At 40.5% G+C, this 20,319-nt stretch overlaps 1 protein-coding gene across 2 annotated transcripts in view; it reads left to right on the top strand.

Moving 5' to 3' along the window:
• The window catches only part of CCDC148 (coiled-coil domain containing 148), a 224,724-nt gene extending 205,259 nt beyond the window's left edge, over window positions 1-19,465 (top strand). Inside the window, exons 12-14 of one of the 2 annotated variants that reach the window (XM_057317926.1) lie at window positions 8,206-8,323; window positions 10,722-10,862; window positions 14,607-19,465. In XM_057317926.1, coding sequence (XP_057173909.1) covers window positions 8,206-8,323; window positions 10,722-10,862; window positions 14,607-14,753 — 406 coding nt within the window. In that variant the 3' untranslated portion in view covers window positions 14,754-19,465. The remainder of the gene's footprint in view (window positions 1-8,205; window positions 8,324-10,721; window positions 10,863-14,606) is intronic. The other variant, XM_044381556.3, reaches the window with a different exon arrangement.
• Window positions 19,466-20,319: the final 854 nt, after the last annotated feature.

Genomic DNA, 20,319 nt, shown 5'->3' with positions numbered 1-20,319 from the left:
ATTTTTCCCCATTTGAAGAAGTTTGCTTACGGCCTTTCCAGTAAAGTAGAAGGGGAGGTTCTTTGCTAAGAGGGAGAATGTTAAGCAGCTGGTGTAAATACAATTAATCTGGAGGAGAGTGGAATGTCCAGGTAAAGTTTGACCTTATAAATACATAATAAATTCAGCAAAGACTTGGAGCTGGGAATCGGCAGGGCATATGTGAAAAGAAAAGAAGATACTAGTGATAATACCCTTACAAACATAGACCCAGGGATCCACAGCTGGAAAGAGAATGAAGTAAATAAAGCCTGTGTTTCATAACCTAGGGAGTGGGGGGAAGGGAAGAAGTAGGAGAGTAAATTTCATGAGGGAAGATCCAGCTTCCTGTCTGGCACATAGAACACAGTTTAAATAGATCATTGGAAAAATGGAAAGCCTGGTGGGCTAAAGTAGCAGAATGAGTAAGGGTGAATGACGAGAATATAAGAAACACAGGCAGTTAGCAGGAAGTCCACCCCTAGAGTTGTGCGGTCTTATCAATATCGGAGTCAGAACTGAATTCCTCAGTCTAAGATTTTGGTAGGGAACAGTTCTAGGTGACGCCAAGCTCCAAGTTGGGTCAAAAGAATGAGTTGTTGGAGCAGCGGAGAAGTGAACGCTGTTGAGGCTAAAGGGACTGGAAGGGTGGAGTTTTGAGTAACCCTCAGTAAATGTTGGCAGTGACGTGGGCAGTTAGTAGTTGATTCCAAGAATCCTGTCAGAAAGAGGATGGTATAACTCCAAGGTCAATGGATAAAGCTTTTCTAGAATTGATACTAGAGAGCCAGGAAAATGCCAGCCTTCTCCTTCCACGATTTTAAAGGGGAGCAATAGGAGTACTGTCACCTGGGAAGCACTGGTTTTCAGTTAAGAAAAACTATTACAGGGAGCAACCAAGAGTGAAGTGGGATGGGGTTCTATGCTCCAATGAAGGGAATATTTCATCACTAACTTTGTTTAGACTTGCTAGTGCGTGATCATAGAAAAGACAGACTTTTATTCTTGTTTTTAATTCTTTATAGAAGGTGCACCTTCTTGAAATGCTATTAGAAAGGAGTGTTCTAGGCAAATTTTAAGGGTATAAAAGGATTACTGAAATCTAGAAGGTAAGGGTTAGGAAAGGGTCAACAAGAGGAGGGTAGATAAATTGTGGTAGAAATGTCTTTCTACACTACTATGGGGAAAGAGCTGATATGATATTTGCAACATCCTTTCAGTAACCCTCTCCCCACATCTTATCCTGTATTCAACTCTGGATTCCCAGGCTTCGGTCCTTGTTTCACAGCTGTTTATATGTCCATACTTCTAACTCAAGTGAAGTCAGACAGCTCGGTTGAAATTGATCACAACAAACTGGAAAATGCACTTCACTCTCTTTCGTGGGTTTTCACTTCCAGTGTGAAATACATCCACCCCCTCGGAACTACATGAGTTATTCCCAAAGGAAGTGGCTCATACATCCTTTTTAAGGCTCAAATACTTTCAAGTTATTTCTTCCCTCTTTGATTTTACTGAGTATCTTTAAATATCTCCGGTAGCCTATCTCCCAGCTTTGTCCATTGGAGAGAAAGGAATCGGTTCAGCAGCGGCCATTCGTGCAACTACTCATCACTGACACTGACCCAAGACCGAGAGGGCCACTGTGATTGGAGGAACCTGTCATTTGTGTGTGTAGCGTTATGGAGGGGGAGGTGAGGCGGAAGGGTTCTGCTCTTGAAGTCAGTAGCACCAAAGCAGGAATTTCTAGTTGGGATCAGTCCTGAGGCATATACCTGTGCTGTTTGGCACAGGCAAACAGAAAGCAGCCCTGTCTGGGTAGTAATTTATACCCGGTTTTGTCTTGATAACCATAGGCAGCATCCCTCTAATCTGAATATTTATACCCCAATTCTCAAACTGTAGTTCTCAGTCCTCCAGAATCAGCGTTACCTGGAAACGTCTTATAAATGAAGTGACCCCACTTCATTACTACTGAATCAGAAACTCTGGAGGTGGTCGAGTGGTCTGAGCTTTCACAAGCCCTCCAAGTGATTCTGATGTTAGCTCAAGTTAGGGAACCAATGGGCTAGGTGGTGTTGGCTCTCAGGCCTGGCTGCACATTAGAATCATCTGGGGGGACTTTTTACAAAATACCAACGCTTGAGCCCCACCAGCACACCACCAGAATCTGATGTGATTAGTTTGTCGTGGGACTTGGCATCAAAACTTCTTATAAGTTTCAGTGATTCTAATGATTGTCATAGTTGAAAACCATCATTCTATAGCAATATAAGAAGAGGCTAATTTAAGTCTTTGTGATAAATTTAAAAATTTATTAAGAACAATCTTATGTATTTTATTAGAATGTTACTTTAGGCATGCTTATAAAAAACCACAAATACTGTAAGATTTAGGAGGGCAGGGATCTTTTTTGTTGAGTTTTAATTCTTCCCTATCGTATGCTAAGCTCTGGGGACAGTGCTTGGCGCATAACAGGTACTCAGATAGCTATATGTTGACTAACTGAATCAATCAATCAAAGAATAGAGGTCCCATAAGAACTTGTCTTTACACCTCACGAAGGAGTCAGTAAGCGTTCTGAGCTGGAAGAATAGGCTCTGTTTGGGGCTGGCATGGGTTCATCTCTTGGGTCTGTGGATACTCTGTGAATCCTCTTTGTTCTTGCCCCACGCCTCTCTGTACCAGGATGTCATTGCCTTGTATCAGGATTCACATTCTATTTGCAGAAATTGGTCTCTGCTTATGCCCTTAACCAGAATCCCCACTGAGTCGAGTCTCGTTGCCCGTATCGTTTGAAACATCCAGTGAGCATCCAATGACATCCAGTTATGTTATTTTCCTTCTTTTCCCTGAGCTGGCTTCGCCTCCTTCCCCTCCCATCCCCCCCCCATCCACCTTTTGCCAGGTGCTGCTACCTGGGCTGTCTGTGTTTCGATCCGTGGATTCTTCCCTGTTGGGCTACCCTATGGCTAATAGAGGGGTTTCTCTCCACTTGGTGTGCAGAACGACTTTCTGAGTGGGTTTGAGCCACAAATGGATTTCCCAGCAGGCAGGAACAGGCTCGGCATGCTGCTGCTCCAATGCCTCTGGCAGCAACACCTCTGGCAGGTGCCTGTTTAGAGTTCCCATTCAATAGTGAGTGAGCCACGTGACCTCAACACTAAGTAGCAAGTTTGCGTATAAACTGCCTTTAATTCAGTACAGCAGATGACTTCCCTGAAACATTTCAGGGGGAGTTCAAGACTGGTTACAGTACCCTAATTAAGACATGTCTTTATGTTGTTTTATTTACTACCTAAGCTTTTTTCTTGTTTTAATTGTAGATCCTGCCACTGTCAGCTACCAACCCTCTTGGTTGCTGTGGTTTGTTTGTAGTGAAATTACCTGCGGCTCCAGACAGGAGGGAGGTCGAGGTTTAGTACTTGGTATTTTGCCCAGTTTTCACTGAAGGGAAAGGATGGGGCTACTAAAGTTCAAGGTGTTTCCAAGCCATCTGCATTTGTCCATTCATCTCTTAGAGTGCAGTACACACAAAACAGTCTGCTGAACCTACCTCCACTCTGCGTTTCTACATGAAAGCTTCCTGTCCCTTCAACTACTCAGGCCTGGAGGCTTAACCAAAATCCTTTCCGGATTATTGTTAATGCCGGGCCTGATTTTGCAGCAGCTGTTGCTTTTGAACAATATGATGCCTCTCCTGCCCCCACGAGAAGTTGAAAATGCCCATTTTGCAACACTTCCAACCTCTGTAGACTCAGCATAAAACGGACTGAGAGATGGACCTAGGACTCCTGTTTGGGAATTCCATGCACAACTGAAAGACTATTGAGTTTAGCCACTTCCTGACATTGACTTTCATAGCAACAGTTTAATTTGGAGAAAATCTGCTACCTCAAATAGCTAAAGGTATTTATGTGGAAAATTTTCCAAATGATTGACTTTACTGTGTTGCTCTTTTCTTTCCCCATGAATATGTGAGTATTTGGCTTTCTCCCAGGAGTTTTTCTGCATCACTTCTCTTTAGGCAAAGAAAAGTTTCTATCCAGCCTGGGAGAAGAAAGAGGCACCAAGAGTTTCCCCTTTTAAAGGGAATTATTTGAGTTTAAACCATAGCATCTGTATAAATGAAGAATTTGAGCGTGTTGCCTGTTTACTTAAATTTTCCGTGGCAAATCCTCAAGGTGGCCAGAGTAATCCTGTTCATCACTTTGGAGTCAACACAAGTGTGGTGGGCTGCTCGGTCACTGCAGCGCCCCCTATCTCTCTCCTCCCCATAGCGGCGCCAGTCTTGCTGAAGGGGTTGTCTTCACTCCCTCGCCCACCTCCACCTCGTGGGCTCCACGAATTCTTCAGCCACCTCTCTTCTGACTGCTCTTGCCAAGATCACCAATGACTCCCTCCTATTTAGACCAATGACCATTTGATGTTATATCAGATCTTGCTGTAGCATTTGACATTGTTAATGCCATTTTCCTTCCATGCTTTGGCACCATTTCTCCTCCATCTCCTAGACAGTTTCCTCTTCTGTCCCTTTCCTAAATGTTTCCTAGGCAATCACTCCTAGACCTACTTTTCTTACTGCTCCATACTCTCTTCCTGATTGATTCCATCTGCTCCATGGCTTTGATTCCATGCTGTTGATAACAGTCCCTCATCTATGTCTTCAGCCCAGATCTGTGAAGGCTAGTCTGTGTTCAAACTGAACCGAATTTCCTTCTTTCCCCTGTTTATCTAAGTTCCCAGTTGCAGTGAGGGACACTGTCGCTCATTGTGCAAGAAACAAAACTTAACTCCTTTCTCTATCTCTTCTGCTCCCCCATAAAATAAACTAACAATTCCAATTTATTCTATTTCCTACATAAATTTTATTTTATTTTTTTTTAGAGATTTTATTTATTTATTTGACAGAGATAGAGACAGCCAGTGAGAGAGGGAACACAAGCAGGGGGAGTGGGAGAGGAAGAAGCAGGCTCCTAGCAGAGGAGCCTGATGTGGGGCTCGATCCCATAACGCCGGGATCACGCCCTACATAAATTTTAAATCCATGTCTTCTCCTTCAGTATCTCCTCGATATCTACCGCCTACCAGTGCCCTCGGTTAGGAAACCATCAACTTGCCTGTGGATACCCCTCCCTGCTCTTGACTCTTTACAATCCCTGTCCATGTTATTACAGGAGAGGTTTTTCTGATCCCCACATTTCCCTGATCAAAGCCCTCATGCTTGCAAAGCCCCATTCTGGCCTCTCATGCCTCTCTAGCCTCGGCTCTCGGCACTCCTCACTTTGCATTTTTCACTTTTGGCCATCCCAAATATTTTTCAGCTCTTCAAAAATATTGTGCTCTCTCACCTCTGGGTCTTCATATGTTATTGTTCTCTGCCTGGAGCATTCTTTTCTCTCCCCCTCTGCTCCTTTGTCAGGTTTGAAATTCAGAGCACTTCCTCTTGGATGCTGCCTTGAATGTCCCAAGTCTGCAAAGGTGCCTCTCCCAAGGCCTATGTCCCACAGCCTCTTCAGAGCAAGGGCCCCGCTTTATCAAAACTGTCTGGGTCTTTGTACCCCCGCTAGATTGTCAGTTCTGTGAGGACAGAAGCGTGGATCCCGTGTTGAAATTGCATCTCCAGTACCTGGCACAGTGGTTGATGCAGAACAGGTGCTCAGTAAACATTTGTTGAATGAATGAGTGAGCCTCAGAGTAAACCATGAGCCAGGCTGCTTCAGACACCGGTTCAAATGCCTGGCTCTCGCTTGCAACTTCGTCCTCACTAGCCCAGCTCCCCTAACTGGAACAACTATTACTTTTCCACAGCAGGCAAAACTTTGTTGCAGACAAAGCAACCTATATATCCCAAAGGAAGAGAAACTTTTCAAAGGTTCTGAGAATTAGCATACGGTAATTATCAAATCCCAGGATATCTTTTAATTGAACCTTCACAGTAGTTCACTTAGCTTGTACTCAGTACATAAATTGAGTAGAACCTCATTAGGGAGGTTGTGCCATGCCTTAGTGAAAATGGAGAGAATGAGCAATAGCTTCCCGTGACATGGAGGCCTTGGAGAAAGGGAGCAATCTGGTTCGTGGCTTCTTTTATCTGTGTATCTGATCACCGACTCCTGATATGGGAGATGAGGAGGAGGACAGCCACGGCCATCAGAGGAGTTTAGGATTTGCCTTCTAAATCCCACGGTGGGTTTTGTACTCGGCAAGGGTCTACTGCATGCTTCCCTCCTTTGCTCTCCTGTGCTGCTGCTGCTGCAGTGTCAGCCTCGGGAGCAGCCTGGTTTTAAAGAATTCTTCCTCCCCAGGAGCAAGTCTTCCCGAAGGAACCAGATGACTGCCAGGCTCAGCCTGCCGGTACTTCCCTGGGCTTCTTTCATTCACTCACTCTGGTCATGACACAGCTTCAAGTGCCTTACTCTGTTCCAGCCACCTTGGACTCTTCCTTTCTCAGGACTGTGACCAGTAAGGCAAGCAAGGTGTCTAGGGGGCAAAACTTAAAAGTTGCCCACTCTTAGATGCCAACCCTACATTTGCACGGGCCTGAGTGTGAGTGCCTTTCTTGACTCACCCTTGGCCTGCCTCTGTCTGCCAGGAAGGCCAGCCTCCCCTCCACCATCATGTCTCTCTGAAAGCTAATCCTTGAGACCCAGCTCAGATGCTGCCTCCTCCCTAAAGCTCTTGCTGAAGCCTCCCAGACTTTCCCACAATCCAGCAAATCCCAGTGGACCTTGTTTATACCTCTCTGAAGGCAGTGCATACCTTGACTAGTTCTTAGGCCTGTCTTTTTTGTCTCTATATTAAACTACAAACTTCTAAGGTCTATCTTTTTCTCAATGTGCTTGGAATATTTAGCACAGGGAAGCATACAGCAGGTACTCATGTCAGTGAGATGAGTGGCGCAATCAAGGGGAGAAGTGCAAGAGAATTGTGGCTAATAGCAGGGGGTTGGGAGGGTCAAGGTCAGCGTGAGATCTGGGGTCAGTCTGCCTGGGTTTGATCTCTGGCTCTGCTACATGCTGCGTGTGAGAACATGGACAAGTTACATCACCAGTCTATACCTCCATTTCTTTGTCTTTAAAATGGGATCAACACTGGTACCCCAACATCAGGTTGTGGTGACGTCTAAATGAGCTAAAACACATAAAGCACATAGCAACAGACTTGATGCATAGTGAACTGCTACCTCAGTAAACCTCAAGATCCAGAATTCAACGGGTCTAGTCAGGGTACATCTATGGAAAATGCAGGAATACACGCTTAGGGCAAAGCACATTTGTGACTGATGTCTTAAAGAAAGTTAAATCTAAACCATCAATAATGGAAGACAGAGGCAATGGCCTTACACTCCCTTGAGGACCCAAGTGCTTACTTTTTTTAGAAAAGACAAATCTCATCCCTATAATTCAATAGAAGAGTGGCTTGGGCAAGAAGATGGGAAGGGAGGTTCTCTAAAAAGAGGCAGCGAAGAAGGGTCGAGTGAACTTGGACATCTTGAAATGTGCTCTGGCTTAGTATCTGCTGATTTTAAGAATGGAAACATAATGCTAAGGGAAAATCGTGTTTTTGCTGCCATCTACAGTCAAAGTGCAATTTTTAAACTTACACACACACACGCACACACACACACACACACACACACATCCAAAAAGGGCTTTCTTGAAAAAATGAGTGATAGTATAGATAAAGTTTGGTTTAAGTTCTGGTAATTGGGCATATTATTATAGCATTTTATTTACTACTCTTTCTAAAAGTATGTGTGTTTAACTAGTAACATAGCCTTTTTAACATCTCAAATTGTGTTAAAACTCCTCTTAAGAAAACTGCTGGAATAATCACTCAGAAGTGAGACTGTCATCTGTTGGGTCACATTAGCTGCAGCTGCGGCAGGCGACAGACAGTTTGAGAGTCAATACAATGATTTCAGTGAAGAAAGAGATGGATTGGATTTTCCCTACGTTTTCCTGCCCCCGATCTGCAGTTCTCTGGTCCTTAGAATTATTGTAGATTGCATTTTATACCGGTGTGTTTCATTGTGTGGCTGTGAGAAATCAACCAAAAGCAAGGAAAAACAAATCATGACCGTAATGTCACCTCTGACATGCCTCCTGTCGCTATGCTCCCATCCCTACAATTTCCATAATTATGATGATATTTTCCCAACGTCCTTGTGCATTATTTTTAAAGGGTTAAATATAGACAAGAATTACTGGAAAAGCGTTTGATGGAGAAAAAAGAAGTGGCCCTTCAAGAAGCTCATGAAGAAGAAGAAAGAGAGAGGCGGCTGGAAGCCCTTAGGAAACAGGTGGTTTTAATTTGGAAACTTTCCTGGGGGGTTTCTAAGTGTCCTTCATAACATTATTAGTAGGCTTAGTTCACACCCTCTGTGATATAAAGTGTAACATTTCCAAATTGGGACACTGGTCTTCATTCCTGGGAGCAATTAGATTTATGTTGAACAATTTCCAGTTTCTTAGTATATTAAAATAACTTCATCAGCACCTTTCAAACAGCTCTCCCAAGATTTAAAGGCGTCCGTATCCAGTTTATTAGCTGAAGAGTATCCATTTATAGGAGTGACACTCTGCATCTACCAGAAGGATTTTATGCTCCCAAAAAACCTGGTGCAGCTAGAGCCGGGTAATCTTCTTTGGGGTAGAAACCTCTGTTTGGAAATACCCTATAGTCAGCAAACATGTGAAAAAGCACTTTTCAAAACTATATTTTTTTTTTGTGAGAGAATTAAAGCCTCCCATTGCTTTGCCTAGTAAAAGTAGGCAAAAGTGTTTGAAGTAGACAGTAGATGGCAAAAGCAGGAATTCAAGAATTTGAGAAATGTGATAAAATAGTTTTACTTGGTAATTTTTCAGAGGTTTTGATCTGGAAGTAATTAGTGCAACTCATAGGGCTCCAAAGTCCGTTGACACCATTTCCCGGCTGATAGGAAATGACTATCTGATTTCCCTTCCCTGTCGGTGGAGGCAACAGGGAATCTTGGATAAGCACTTGGCCTCTGGTGTCCTCCAAACCTGTACAACCTGGTTCGCTCCTTATTGGCAGAGGGAACTTAGATCTTTTACTTAACTTCCCTAAGCTTCGTTTCCTCCTCTGAAAGATGGGACTAATCATAGTACCTGCCTCATAGGTTTACAGTAATGTATGTTCACATTTTAAAAATAATACTAGGTATAAAGCCATCTTCTAAATGTTCTTAGGTTTTGTCCCATTTAGTCTCTACAACAACCCCATGATGTCTGCATTATTCCTATTTTATAGAAGAGGAAGCTGAGGAGGCACGGGGGTTCCCCAACGTCACACAGCTAGTAACTGTCAAGACTGGATTCAAACCGAGGTCTAGTTAAATGGCATAGTTTCGAGGAAGTGTAGATGCATACAACTATTATATCATCTTTTTTGATAAAATAGATGATGGAAGTAAATTCAAAGCATGGGAATGTAAGTCCTGGTCATCCTAGATTCAACAAAAATTAAATTATTCAATCATTAGCAAATAATTACATACCATGGCCTTCTGGAGACAAAACTTTAATGTCACTATTACTAAACACATTCTTGTTCACAATATAACTTTGATAACTACAGTCCATATGAGTAGAATTCTTTCCATCTGTGAACTCTTTGAAAGAGGAAATACCTATGCCCATTACCTGTAATCAGTGTTTAGAACTATAGTATAAGACATTTTGGCTAGGAAACCTATAATAATTAAAGTACGTTCAACCCCCAGTTATGTCATTACAGTTTCTAAATGGCATTAAAAATGCCATTTTCTTAATGCTAATTCTTGACTTTAGGAATTAACAGGCAGGTGTTACTAATGGTGCATATAATTTACAAAATTAGTGGCTTCTTTTCATTAGGATACAGGTTTGAATGATTTCAATTATCATAAAGGACAAGGGCTTTTAGGTTAAAATGACTCTGCAGTTTTTCAGTAGAAGGGGGATAATGGTTTACAACAATCCCTGGAAATCTAGTTGCTTGGTGGTTGGTTTTTTTTTATTATTATTATGATATGTTAGTCACCATACAGTACATCATTAGTTTTTGATGTAGTGTTCCATGATTCATTGTTTGCTTATAACACCCAGTGCTCCATGTAATACATGCCCTCCTTAATACCCATCACCAGGCTAACCTTTCCCCCCACCTGAAAATCTAGTTGCTTAACACAATTGGATTCACCTATCTTGCCCAATAATGCCAACACAACTCAACTTTACCCATGAATAATATATGCTAGATTGAGCTTGATCAGATTAAACTTTCTAGAAAGCTTCATGGGGTTGTTACCATGGCCATATATTGCTAGTGGTTAAAAGTTGATGTTTTTTACTTTTGGTTACTTTTAAGGTAGTTCAATATGTTGGTTTTCTAGATCAGATTTCCTGTGACTTGGTACCAGAAAGATAAATTTTTATCTAAATTTAATAATAACTGTAATTATTCAATCAGTAGCAAACAATATATATCATGGCCTTTTAACATGTTTTGTTTTTAAACCATTAACTCCTTTGTGGATCTCTAGGACTGGCTTGGTTTAATATTCTATCTGCCCTTCCTTCTTAGGTTTTATCTTCATTAAAGTTAGGAAATTTTATTAGACATTAAACATTAATAGTGTTCCCCAGAAGTAGTTAGCTTGTATCTTAATCCAAGTAGCAGTGTTTTTCTTCTTCCAGGTTGCTATTGTCGCTCACTTTGACCCTGTTAGGATGATGTCAGATACAACAGCATCAAAAGCAAGGATGGGTATTGGAATTGAAGAAGAATTTATTCTTCAAAAGCCACTATTTACATTGAATACATACAATGAATACCAGGTAATTATGGAAATTAGCATAATTGATGCAAAGCCATGATGATAAGATTTATGGAAGTGTGTATTTTGAGTTTCAGATTATTTTCAATATTTACATTTGAATGCCACATGGATTAGCATAATTTTTACTGCTAAATGATACACAATTACTGTCCGATTCTTAAGATTATAAAATAGTTGATAGATGACCATGCAACAGTTTATCTGAACATATTAAGAATCTATCACTGAAAATTATTTTTTTACTTACATTTTTACATTAAAAATTTTTTAAAACTTATAAATTTTACTTTAAAGCTGTGTTAATACTGTATTTTGTTTAAATGTTTCTCTAGCATTTGGAAATTGTTTAAATTCATAATGTAAGTCTTATTAAAGCAGCAACTGATGATACTGATAAGACAAAGCAGAGGGAAACTTTCAGAAATTAAAATGAATTGAAGATAATACATCAGAGCTAATGATAAAAGAAAACATTTTCTGTGGAAAACTGTTAAGGTGTTATTTAACCATTTCTGGGAACTTCTGACTCCTTTTAGTCTGTTACTGAGAAGGGATTTTTAAAAGTCTTTTTGGATGGATGGATGGAAGGCAGGGAGGGAGGACAGGTGAATGAATGGATATCACTGAAATTAAGGGAGAAAGTTTTCCCTAGCTTGTTAATTTTACAAATCTAAGAGAAACTAAATATTTAATTATTTAAAAAATAAGAGACTTCATCCATTCACCCACTGACAAATAAATCGAGTGTGCCTCTTTGTGAACAACTCACTTATTATTGGACACATATTTATGGAACATACTCTGTATCTGGCACTGTGGAGTTGCCAGGGCTACATCCTAAACAAGACGGACTTGCTCTCTTGGAGGAAGTGAGCAGGGAGCTGGGTTGGGAGGGAAAGTAGCCTGTATGGGAATAATGCTCCCGGGGTGAGACTGCCTCCGTAGTGGAGGCCTAAGGGCTGCGGTGGTAAGGAGAAGGCAACCAATGGAAATGCTGGGTAGGGAAGTCAGACAAAGTGTCCAAGAGGAAACCAAGCTACGTATTAGTCGAGGATTCTTCGCGGCAGTAACAAAATTTATTCCAAGTGATTTAAACTAAAAACAAAAAAATAGGTGGGGAGGAGGGGTGGGATGAAAGGAGAGAGATTCCTTATAAGGATGTAAGTGTATCTCCAGAAGCCAAAGCAGGGAGGGCAGCTGGGGTTGGCAAGGAATTGGTCAGAAACTGGAAAACTCTCGGGTACCTGGGCTGAGGCAATAAAGGGTTCACCAAGCAGAAGAGGGTGGAAAGGAGCCCTTACTGGCATGTCTTCAGTGTAAAGTACGTGGCAAGGGTGGGTGCTGGGAGATGAGATTGGAAACATAGGTTAGGGTCAGACTGAAAAGTATAGTAGCTCTTGCTTGCTAAGACATTATCCTGTGAGCACAGGCAAGACTCAGAACCAGGTGAATTATATAATCATATAAGTTTTAGCAACATGTCCTGGATGGAAAATGGGTGGGTTTGGGGGTCAGATCCTTTTCAGATGGCAGAGCCCTCAAAAACATGGGAGGGAGGGGCATGAATGGCTCTGTCTGAGAGGAGGGAGTAATGATTCTAAGCTAAGCAGCAAGTGATACTGAGTAGAGCCTGCATTTTGGGTTCAAATCCACATCCGCTATTTACTGGCTATGGGAGCTTGTGTAAGCTATTAACATCTTTATGTCTTGTTTACTTCATCTGTAAAATAATAATTTGTAAGGTTCTTATGAGGATTAGGATAATAAATGTCAATTGCCTAAGATATTGCCTGGCACCTAGAAGTAATTCAGTAAATTATAATCATTAGCTGTGGCTGCCATTAACCATATACGAATACAGAAGTAAAAACAGACTTAGGGGGAGAGAGAATTTGTTTTGTTCCCATCATGTTTAGGGTGAAGATGTCTAGAACACATTTACAAGAAACTGATTGGCTGCTTCTGGGGAGGTGAGTTGGGGAAATGGAGGTCAGCTTTCGAGGGAGATCTCCATTTCACTTGATATCTATTTTAAAAATAGGATAATGAGACATTTTAAACCTCACAAACCAGAAGCTGAGAAGACAGGTGAATCCAGGAGATAATTAGGGAGCACACAGGTGAAGCATGAATCCTTGGAAGTGGATGAGGGGGACCACGGAGACTATATCTGGAAGAGGAGAAACTAGGTATAAGGCTCAACTACGTTGCTTCTCAGACACAAATCTCTGTATTTTCAACTTGTATGCATCATTGCCTCTCGTTTCTGTACCTCATCAGTTGCCAGATTCTCTTGATTCTTCCCTTCATGGTGTTTCTGACAGTTCTTTCTTCCCTGCTACCAGCCAAGTTTAGGCATTTATTACTTCATGCGTAGACCATTGTAGTTGACTGCTACTCCAGTGTTCTACCCAAACTGCTCTGGTCCCAAATTGACCGATTTCATCTCTGTATTTGCACGTGCCTTCCTTTCCTGCTGTATCTCTTTTCCTCCCTGCTCTGATTCGTAGAATAGGATGGACATTACAGTTAGCTCAAGTGCTACTGATTATCTGAGGTCATCCTAGTCTCACCTGCACCAGGAGATGTACCTCTGTGTGCTATGATTCTTGGAACATCAGTCACATGTTCCATGAGCTGTATTGAGTTATCTGTATATATTCTTATTACCTCTGTTAACTTACGAGCTTCTTGAAGGAGGGGCTGCTTTCAACAGTATTATCCCATCCTCTAGATGGACTTCAAGTCCATGTAAAATGCCTCATTAGGTAAAATCCATATGTGGCTACCTTATCATAGCAAACAGCGTCTGTTGACATTTAATATTCATAGAAGAAGGGGAAGAGGAAAAAGGCCCAATCAACTATAAATGAAAATAGAAATGGAGCTACTCATATTTCAATTTCCACTTAGAATCACACTGGTGGAAACAATTTCTAATTCTGCTTGAAATAGAAATCCAGCCTTGAAAGGAGAGTTCAATTGATTTTTGTTTTTGTTTTTGTTTTTAAAGTAGGGGCCATGTGTTTAAAAATAATTTACATATTGCTGAATGATGGAGAAATCAGAATGTTTGCGTAAAGACCAATGCACAAGGTTGTGGTTTAGATTTATTTTAAACAATGATTGTCTATATTTTCTGATTCTAGCTATGAATAATGAATCAATGATAGCACTGAAAGTAAGCTTTTTTCAACCCATCTTTTAATAATTTATATGTGTTGTATTTTGACCAATCTAGTATGATACTCTCTATACCTTATGTTGGAAACTACAAATACACTGGAAAATGATATTGTCAAGAAGATTTGGACATTTTCTTTTCTTTTCTTTTTAAGATTTATTTATTTGAGAGAGAGAGAGAGCATGAATGAGCCCAGGCAGGAAGAAGGGCAGAGGCAGAGGGAGAGGGAGAAAGAGAATCCACAAGCAGACTCCCTGGCTGAGTGTGGAGCCCAACTCGGGGCTCTATCCCAAGACCCTGAGATTATGACCTGAGCCAAAATCAAGAGTTGGCCCCTTAACCGACTGAGCCACCCAGGTGCCCTTGGACATTTCCAGTAAGAAAAACCCAAAAACCAAAAAACGAAAACCCAACAGAATATAGTCATTATATATACCAAGTTTATAGTCATCTACCCAGAAAAAAAATTAAACAGCTTGAGGAAATATGGAACTAAATGATGAAATGTAATTTAGTTCAATGAATTGCTACTTATTTAAATGTATTTTATTTCTACAGATAATTTCTGACCCTAGACTCCGTTTCGAGTTAGCACTTCGAGAAGCTGGACTTCATAAAACATTTTATGCCAAAGAGATATTACCAAAAATCAGCCCTCAAAAACCTCCAAGAAAGGACATGGAGTCTACTGTATTTAAAATCTAGAGTTCATCTGCAAATCCTAGTATATGTAAACAAGATTTTTCTTTGAAAACATTTATATGGATAACAATTACTACTTCATAAAAAATTTTTTAAATATCAGACATAGAAATCAAAGCATTCATTAAAACAACTTTGTCTTTTATGACTCTCAGAATTTCATGCACTATTTCCCATATCTTTGTTATGTCTAATAGTACTAAATTCAACAAGACTATGAAACGAAATTATGGCACATGTGATACATGTATTATCATTTAGTAAATTGCATATTGAAGATTGCATTATCCCATGAAAAGAGCTCAAAATAACCATTTGCAAGAATTATAATTTATGTGGCTACTACCTGCTAAAGTTCATTTCTGCCTGTTATTTCAGAATTTGACTTTTTAATTATGGAAGCTCCATTATCATTAATACTTCTATTATTTCTTGATTATTATAAGAGGAGACTCAACCTTTCTCTAAATTTAGAAAACAATTTGGTATACCATGTTTACTGCAAACCAATCATCCAAACAATTTCGTTTTGCAAATTAGCCTGTAAAAATAAATTAGAAATTAGAAACAGCATTTCAAGCATGGGAATATTTGTTTTGGCTTGGAAAAAAAATGTATTTGTGTGGTTGTTTAGAAGGCGTATTTTAAAATTTATAATTAAAATGCTAAAAAAATTCCACGTTATCTACTTAGTATCTAGATGGTATTATAGATAAGGAGCATTGAAAAAAGATTTATTTATTTTTAGAGAGAGAATCTCAAGTAGACTCCCCAGTGAGCACAGAGCCCACTGCTTGTGGGCTTGATCCCATAATCCTGAGATCATAACATGAGCCCAAATCAAGAGTCGGCCACTCAGCCAACTGAGCCGCCCAGGCGCCCCAGATAAGGAGCATTTCAAATGAAACTCAAGCATATGGGAGCCTGGGTGGCTCAGTTGGTTAAGCGTCTGCTTTCAGCTCAGGTCATGATCTCGAGGTACTTGAATCCAGCTCCTGGTTGGGCTCCCTGCTCAGTGGGGAGTGTTTCTCCCTCTCCCTCTGTCCCTCCTAACCACCACCCCCAACTGTGTGCTCTGTCTCTGTCTCAAATACATAAAATTAAAAAAAAAAAAAACCTCAAGCATATATTTCTTACTAATTAAAAAAATTGATCATTTAATCAGAATAGCATGTCAGTGTTGTTGAAAGTTGCCATTATTTCTATTAGGAAGACTGCCTCCACCCCTTCAAGCTCTTTTTCTCTCCATTGCAATTCCCTGCCATTTCCTAGGCACCTCTAGCCCAGGGGTTGCAGTTACTGGAATAATGTAAAAAAAGACAAAGACCAGTCTGACTGGTGGAATATTTGGCTTCATGATTATTCCCAACATGATGGGAAGAAATAATGTAGCAAACCCAGATCATTAGAATAAACCTTCACAAAAAAGTCTATGGGCAAAACCCCGTATCCCTATGCACAATTCATTATACTGCCCTCCCAGTTCAGCCTTTTGCATCATCACATCTCATAATAAGAAGAGGAAAAGGAATCCTTAACAAGACTCAGGGCAGTGAGCACTGGCAACTATCTTGAGGATGTCTCCCATGGTCACGATTTCCTTTATGGGCCCTCAATTTACTCGACGCAAAGCTTCAGACCATAAGGCATGAAAGCCCTGCTCTGTCAGAGCACATCCTCTCTCTGTGGCAAGACATACCGTGGTAATGCCTCCCAGGTGTTCCTTCCTTATCTGTAGGGATGTTATTCTGCCTCTTAATCTGTCTTCTTCACGTTAACATTAAGATCTGATTCTTTTCTTTTTTCATTTTTACTTAAAATTTGATTTCCTTAACTTTTAGAAATAATTGTAGCTCCAGATAATCCTAACGTCACAGCTCTAGAGCTCTCTCTTTTGTTCTATTTGTGCAGTGTTCGAAAAATTTCACAGCTTATTTTCTGGAGCTATGTCCTCCCCTAATTTTATCTGGACCTGCTATTTCCTTCGACTCTGCTGTTCCTGTGGTGCTCAATTTGCATTCTCCTTGCAGCATTTTCTCGTCGTGATGGAACTTTGTCCTAGAAGTAAGTTTTGACTACTTAGTCTGGGACTTCATGGGACCCAGACTTCTGTGGCCCCTTCAGAGTTCACTACAAACTCTTTATGCTCATTCATTGCTAGAGAATAAACTTTTCTGAAGTTTCCAGTAAGTATTTCTTGGCTCTTTAGGGTTCTCTAGTCCATCCGATGTCCCTTGCTTCCCTCTGTCCTGCAAAGGTGTTGGTACAAGCCGGTCTTACAGCTGTAAGTGGTTACTCCTTACCCATTCATATTTGTAGTATATGGGAATGCCTTGTCACCTACTGTTGAAGATTATCCCCATGGGTGTTTGGCTTTATTGTGCTAATTTTTGTTTCTTTTTATAGGCTGCTTTGAGGAGATCAAAAAATTATGCCACTTCTCCTGTCATCGTCCCAGAATCCCCCCAAACTGAGTTCTTGATCCCAGTGACCCTTCTTACACTAAAAAAGCCCACCTTGGGGCACCTGGGTGGCGCAGTCGTTAAGCATCTGCCTTCGGCTCAGGGCGTGATCCCGGCATTCTGGGATCGAGTCCCACATCAGGCTCCTCCGCTAGGAGCCTGCTTCTTCCTCTCCCACTCCCCCTGCTTCTGTTCTCTCTCTCGCTGGCTATCTCTCTCTGTCAAATAAATAAATAAAATCTTTAAAAAATAAAAATAAAAAAAAATTAAAAAGCCCACCCTATCTCAGTAATGGCACCACCATCCACCACAGATGCAAATGTGAAATCTGAGAATCACTCACTGCTCCCTTTCCCTCACCTGTTGTATCCAATCTATCAAGACCTACTGACTTTCTGACTTCTATGCTGGAGCCATTCTCCCAATGGAAGATATGTGCCATGCTTTGTGGCTTCCCAGCCACACCATTCTCACATTTGGGAATTATCTCACATTATGTACCCATATCCCAGAGTAGAAGCTAGCTACTCAATTTTTCCAGTTCTCATGGTATATATTCTATGGCAATCAAATGCACCTATTTGAGATTTTATTATTAGAGAGCTATGTGAAAACCCAAGAATCCATTTTCTGGCCAGGCTGGCAGTGGAGGCTTTCAAGCTTTGGGGATAATAGTTGCATGGCTGTTAGTATCTAGCAGTCAGGGCAGGTGATGCCAGTAGAGGCGCGTGGGACTACCGCAGTAGCAGTGGGTCTCCACGAAGCAGTTTCCTGGTGAGGGGTGAGTATCTTCCCAGTAGGATAACCTCAAACACAGACTCTCTGGTCTCCCAGAAATACCTAATACTCTTTAATAAATTGCTTTTCTATTTAAACTAACTTAAGTCAGTTTGCTACTGTGGCTGCAGGGATATACTGATCTTTTTGCGTTCCTGTTACACACCAAGCACAGTCGCATGCCCTCCACTGATAATCTTTGTAATCCGTCCTCTCAATTACCATCTCCCCTCTCTTCAGAAAGTAAGAAGAAGAGAACAGTTCAGGCTTTTTTTTTTGTCACCTTAATTGCTGAGTACTGTTTTTCACGGCAATGATTTTCACTCTAAGGAGGGGCCAACTAGAAATTACTTTCTCTCTCCTCAAAGAGTTCAGCTCATTTCCCCATATCGAAAGCCCCATACAGAATTTTTAAAAAGCTTGAAGAGGCTACAGCTTCCCATATCTGGTATATATTTGCTTATTTTTTATGGAGCCCATATATTCTTGGGTTTTCTTTTGTCCTCATTAAAACAGCTCCATCGTCTCCTTAGCTGTGCTAGATTTTAAAGACGCAGAGGGAGACAGAGGTAAAGTATGAAGTCATTTTGAAGGTAAAAAACATTTTTAAGGAAACTTGGGGAAATTAGAAACTGTTTAATATCAAGACCGTGTTTGCCTGGAGAATCTAAGATACAGAATTTTTCAGATCTCAGTCAAATCCCAGGAATGACAAAGTTTGACCTAAGGAGAGAAAAAGATCTAAGAATTCTACATTTCTGACATCTGATCAATTTGTTTTGGAAAAATGGTACATGGTTCCTGATGCATTTGAAGATGAGCACTTGCTGGATTACTGCTGAGTGCCAGAGCCGTCCTGAGCGGGGAGGTTCTCAGGAACTTAGACATTCAGCATTTAGGAAGACTGAGTATTGCCCTTTGAGCCTCAGCGTGGGACTGGATTATAATAATAGAATCCATGAGCTGTGTGACCTCATGGAATCAAGTCTCAGTCCTGGGAGAGAAACGGGGCATCAAATCTGTCCTGTTCTTGTCCTGTTTTTAAATCTCCGGAAAGATGTTTTCCAACCTCCACAGCAATTTCTCTTTTTATATGAACAAGTGCCTGTGTTCTTTTTCTTTCCTATCTTCAATAGCATCTGAGTCTACATTTTTCGCTGCTTAGCCTGATTCAGTTTGTATTTAAGTACATGTTTTAATGTCACTGTAGGCCTTACTAATTTACCAAGTGCCTTTTTTTTCCCCTCAGAGAATGTATTATTTTGTATGTGGGAATGTAAGTGTGGGGAAAGAGTCGTTGCATTATTTCCCTCTGTTTTGCACATTTTCCCAGACATGTCAATATTACTTAGCACCACATATGCTTAAAGCTCCTAATATTTATAAATAATTTCAAAAACAATTTGCTTAATTTCTTCAGACATTTTATAAATATTGTATTAATCTGAAATGCTTACCTTCACAGTATATTTAAAACAAATGCTGCAAAAATTGTCCTGTTACTGTTGAAATATTATAAACTAACTTAATTGGGGAAGATTATTAAAAGTAATATTTATTTTTAAACTTACCAAAATGAAATAAAACATTCCTTGAAAGCAAAAATAATTGGCTTGCTAAAGGAAATCCATCACAATGCAACATGAATTTATGTCCACGTGGATTAGGACTCTGCTATCTGGAAAGAAAAGATCTAGATAAAGTGAAAAGAATATTTTTTCATCCATATTATTTTATCAATATAACGTAGTTGTTTAAAACTGGCTTAAAGGACCAGCAGAAGCCTCGGAGCATTTTTATTTTTATGTTTCTAGACAATTTTCTTTTTCCCCCCACTTTCTCAACCCAAATCTATAGTTTAAATCAATTCAACAAATACTTACTGAGATTGTGGCATAAGATAAAACCAAATCTCTGCAACCATTGAAAAGAATGAATGACGATTGTGGTGGTGGCTGCAGAGCTCTGAATATTCTAAAAACTGTTGAATGATACACTGTTTTTTTAAAAATATTTATTTATTTATTTTAGAGAAAGAGAGTGCCCGTGAGTGGGGGGAGGGGCAGAGGGAGAGAGAGAATCCTCAAGCAGATTCATTGATGAGCCCGGAGCCCACATGGGCTCGGATTGGGGCTCCATCCCAGGACCCCAAGATTATGACCTGTGCCGAAATCAAGAGTCCAATGGTTAATCGACTGAGTTACCCAGGTGCCCCTGAATGGTACACTTTAAATGTTTACATGGTATGTGAACTATATCTCAATAAAACTGTTCTGTTTTTGTTTTTGTTTTTGTTTTGAGAGAGAGAGAGTGTGCACAAGTGGGGAAAA

This window comes from Ursus arctos, unplaced genomic scaffold (assembly GCF_023065955.2).
Source record: "Ursus arctos isolate Adak ecotype North America unplaced genomic scaffold, UrsArc2.0 scaffold_1, whole genome shotgun sequence".
Lineage (NCBI taxonomy): Eukaryota > Metazoa > Chordata > Mammalia > Carnivora > Ursidae > Ursus > Ursus arctos.
This window is presented reverse-complemented; position numbering and strand designations above follow the sequence as displayed.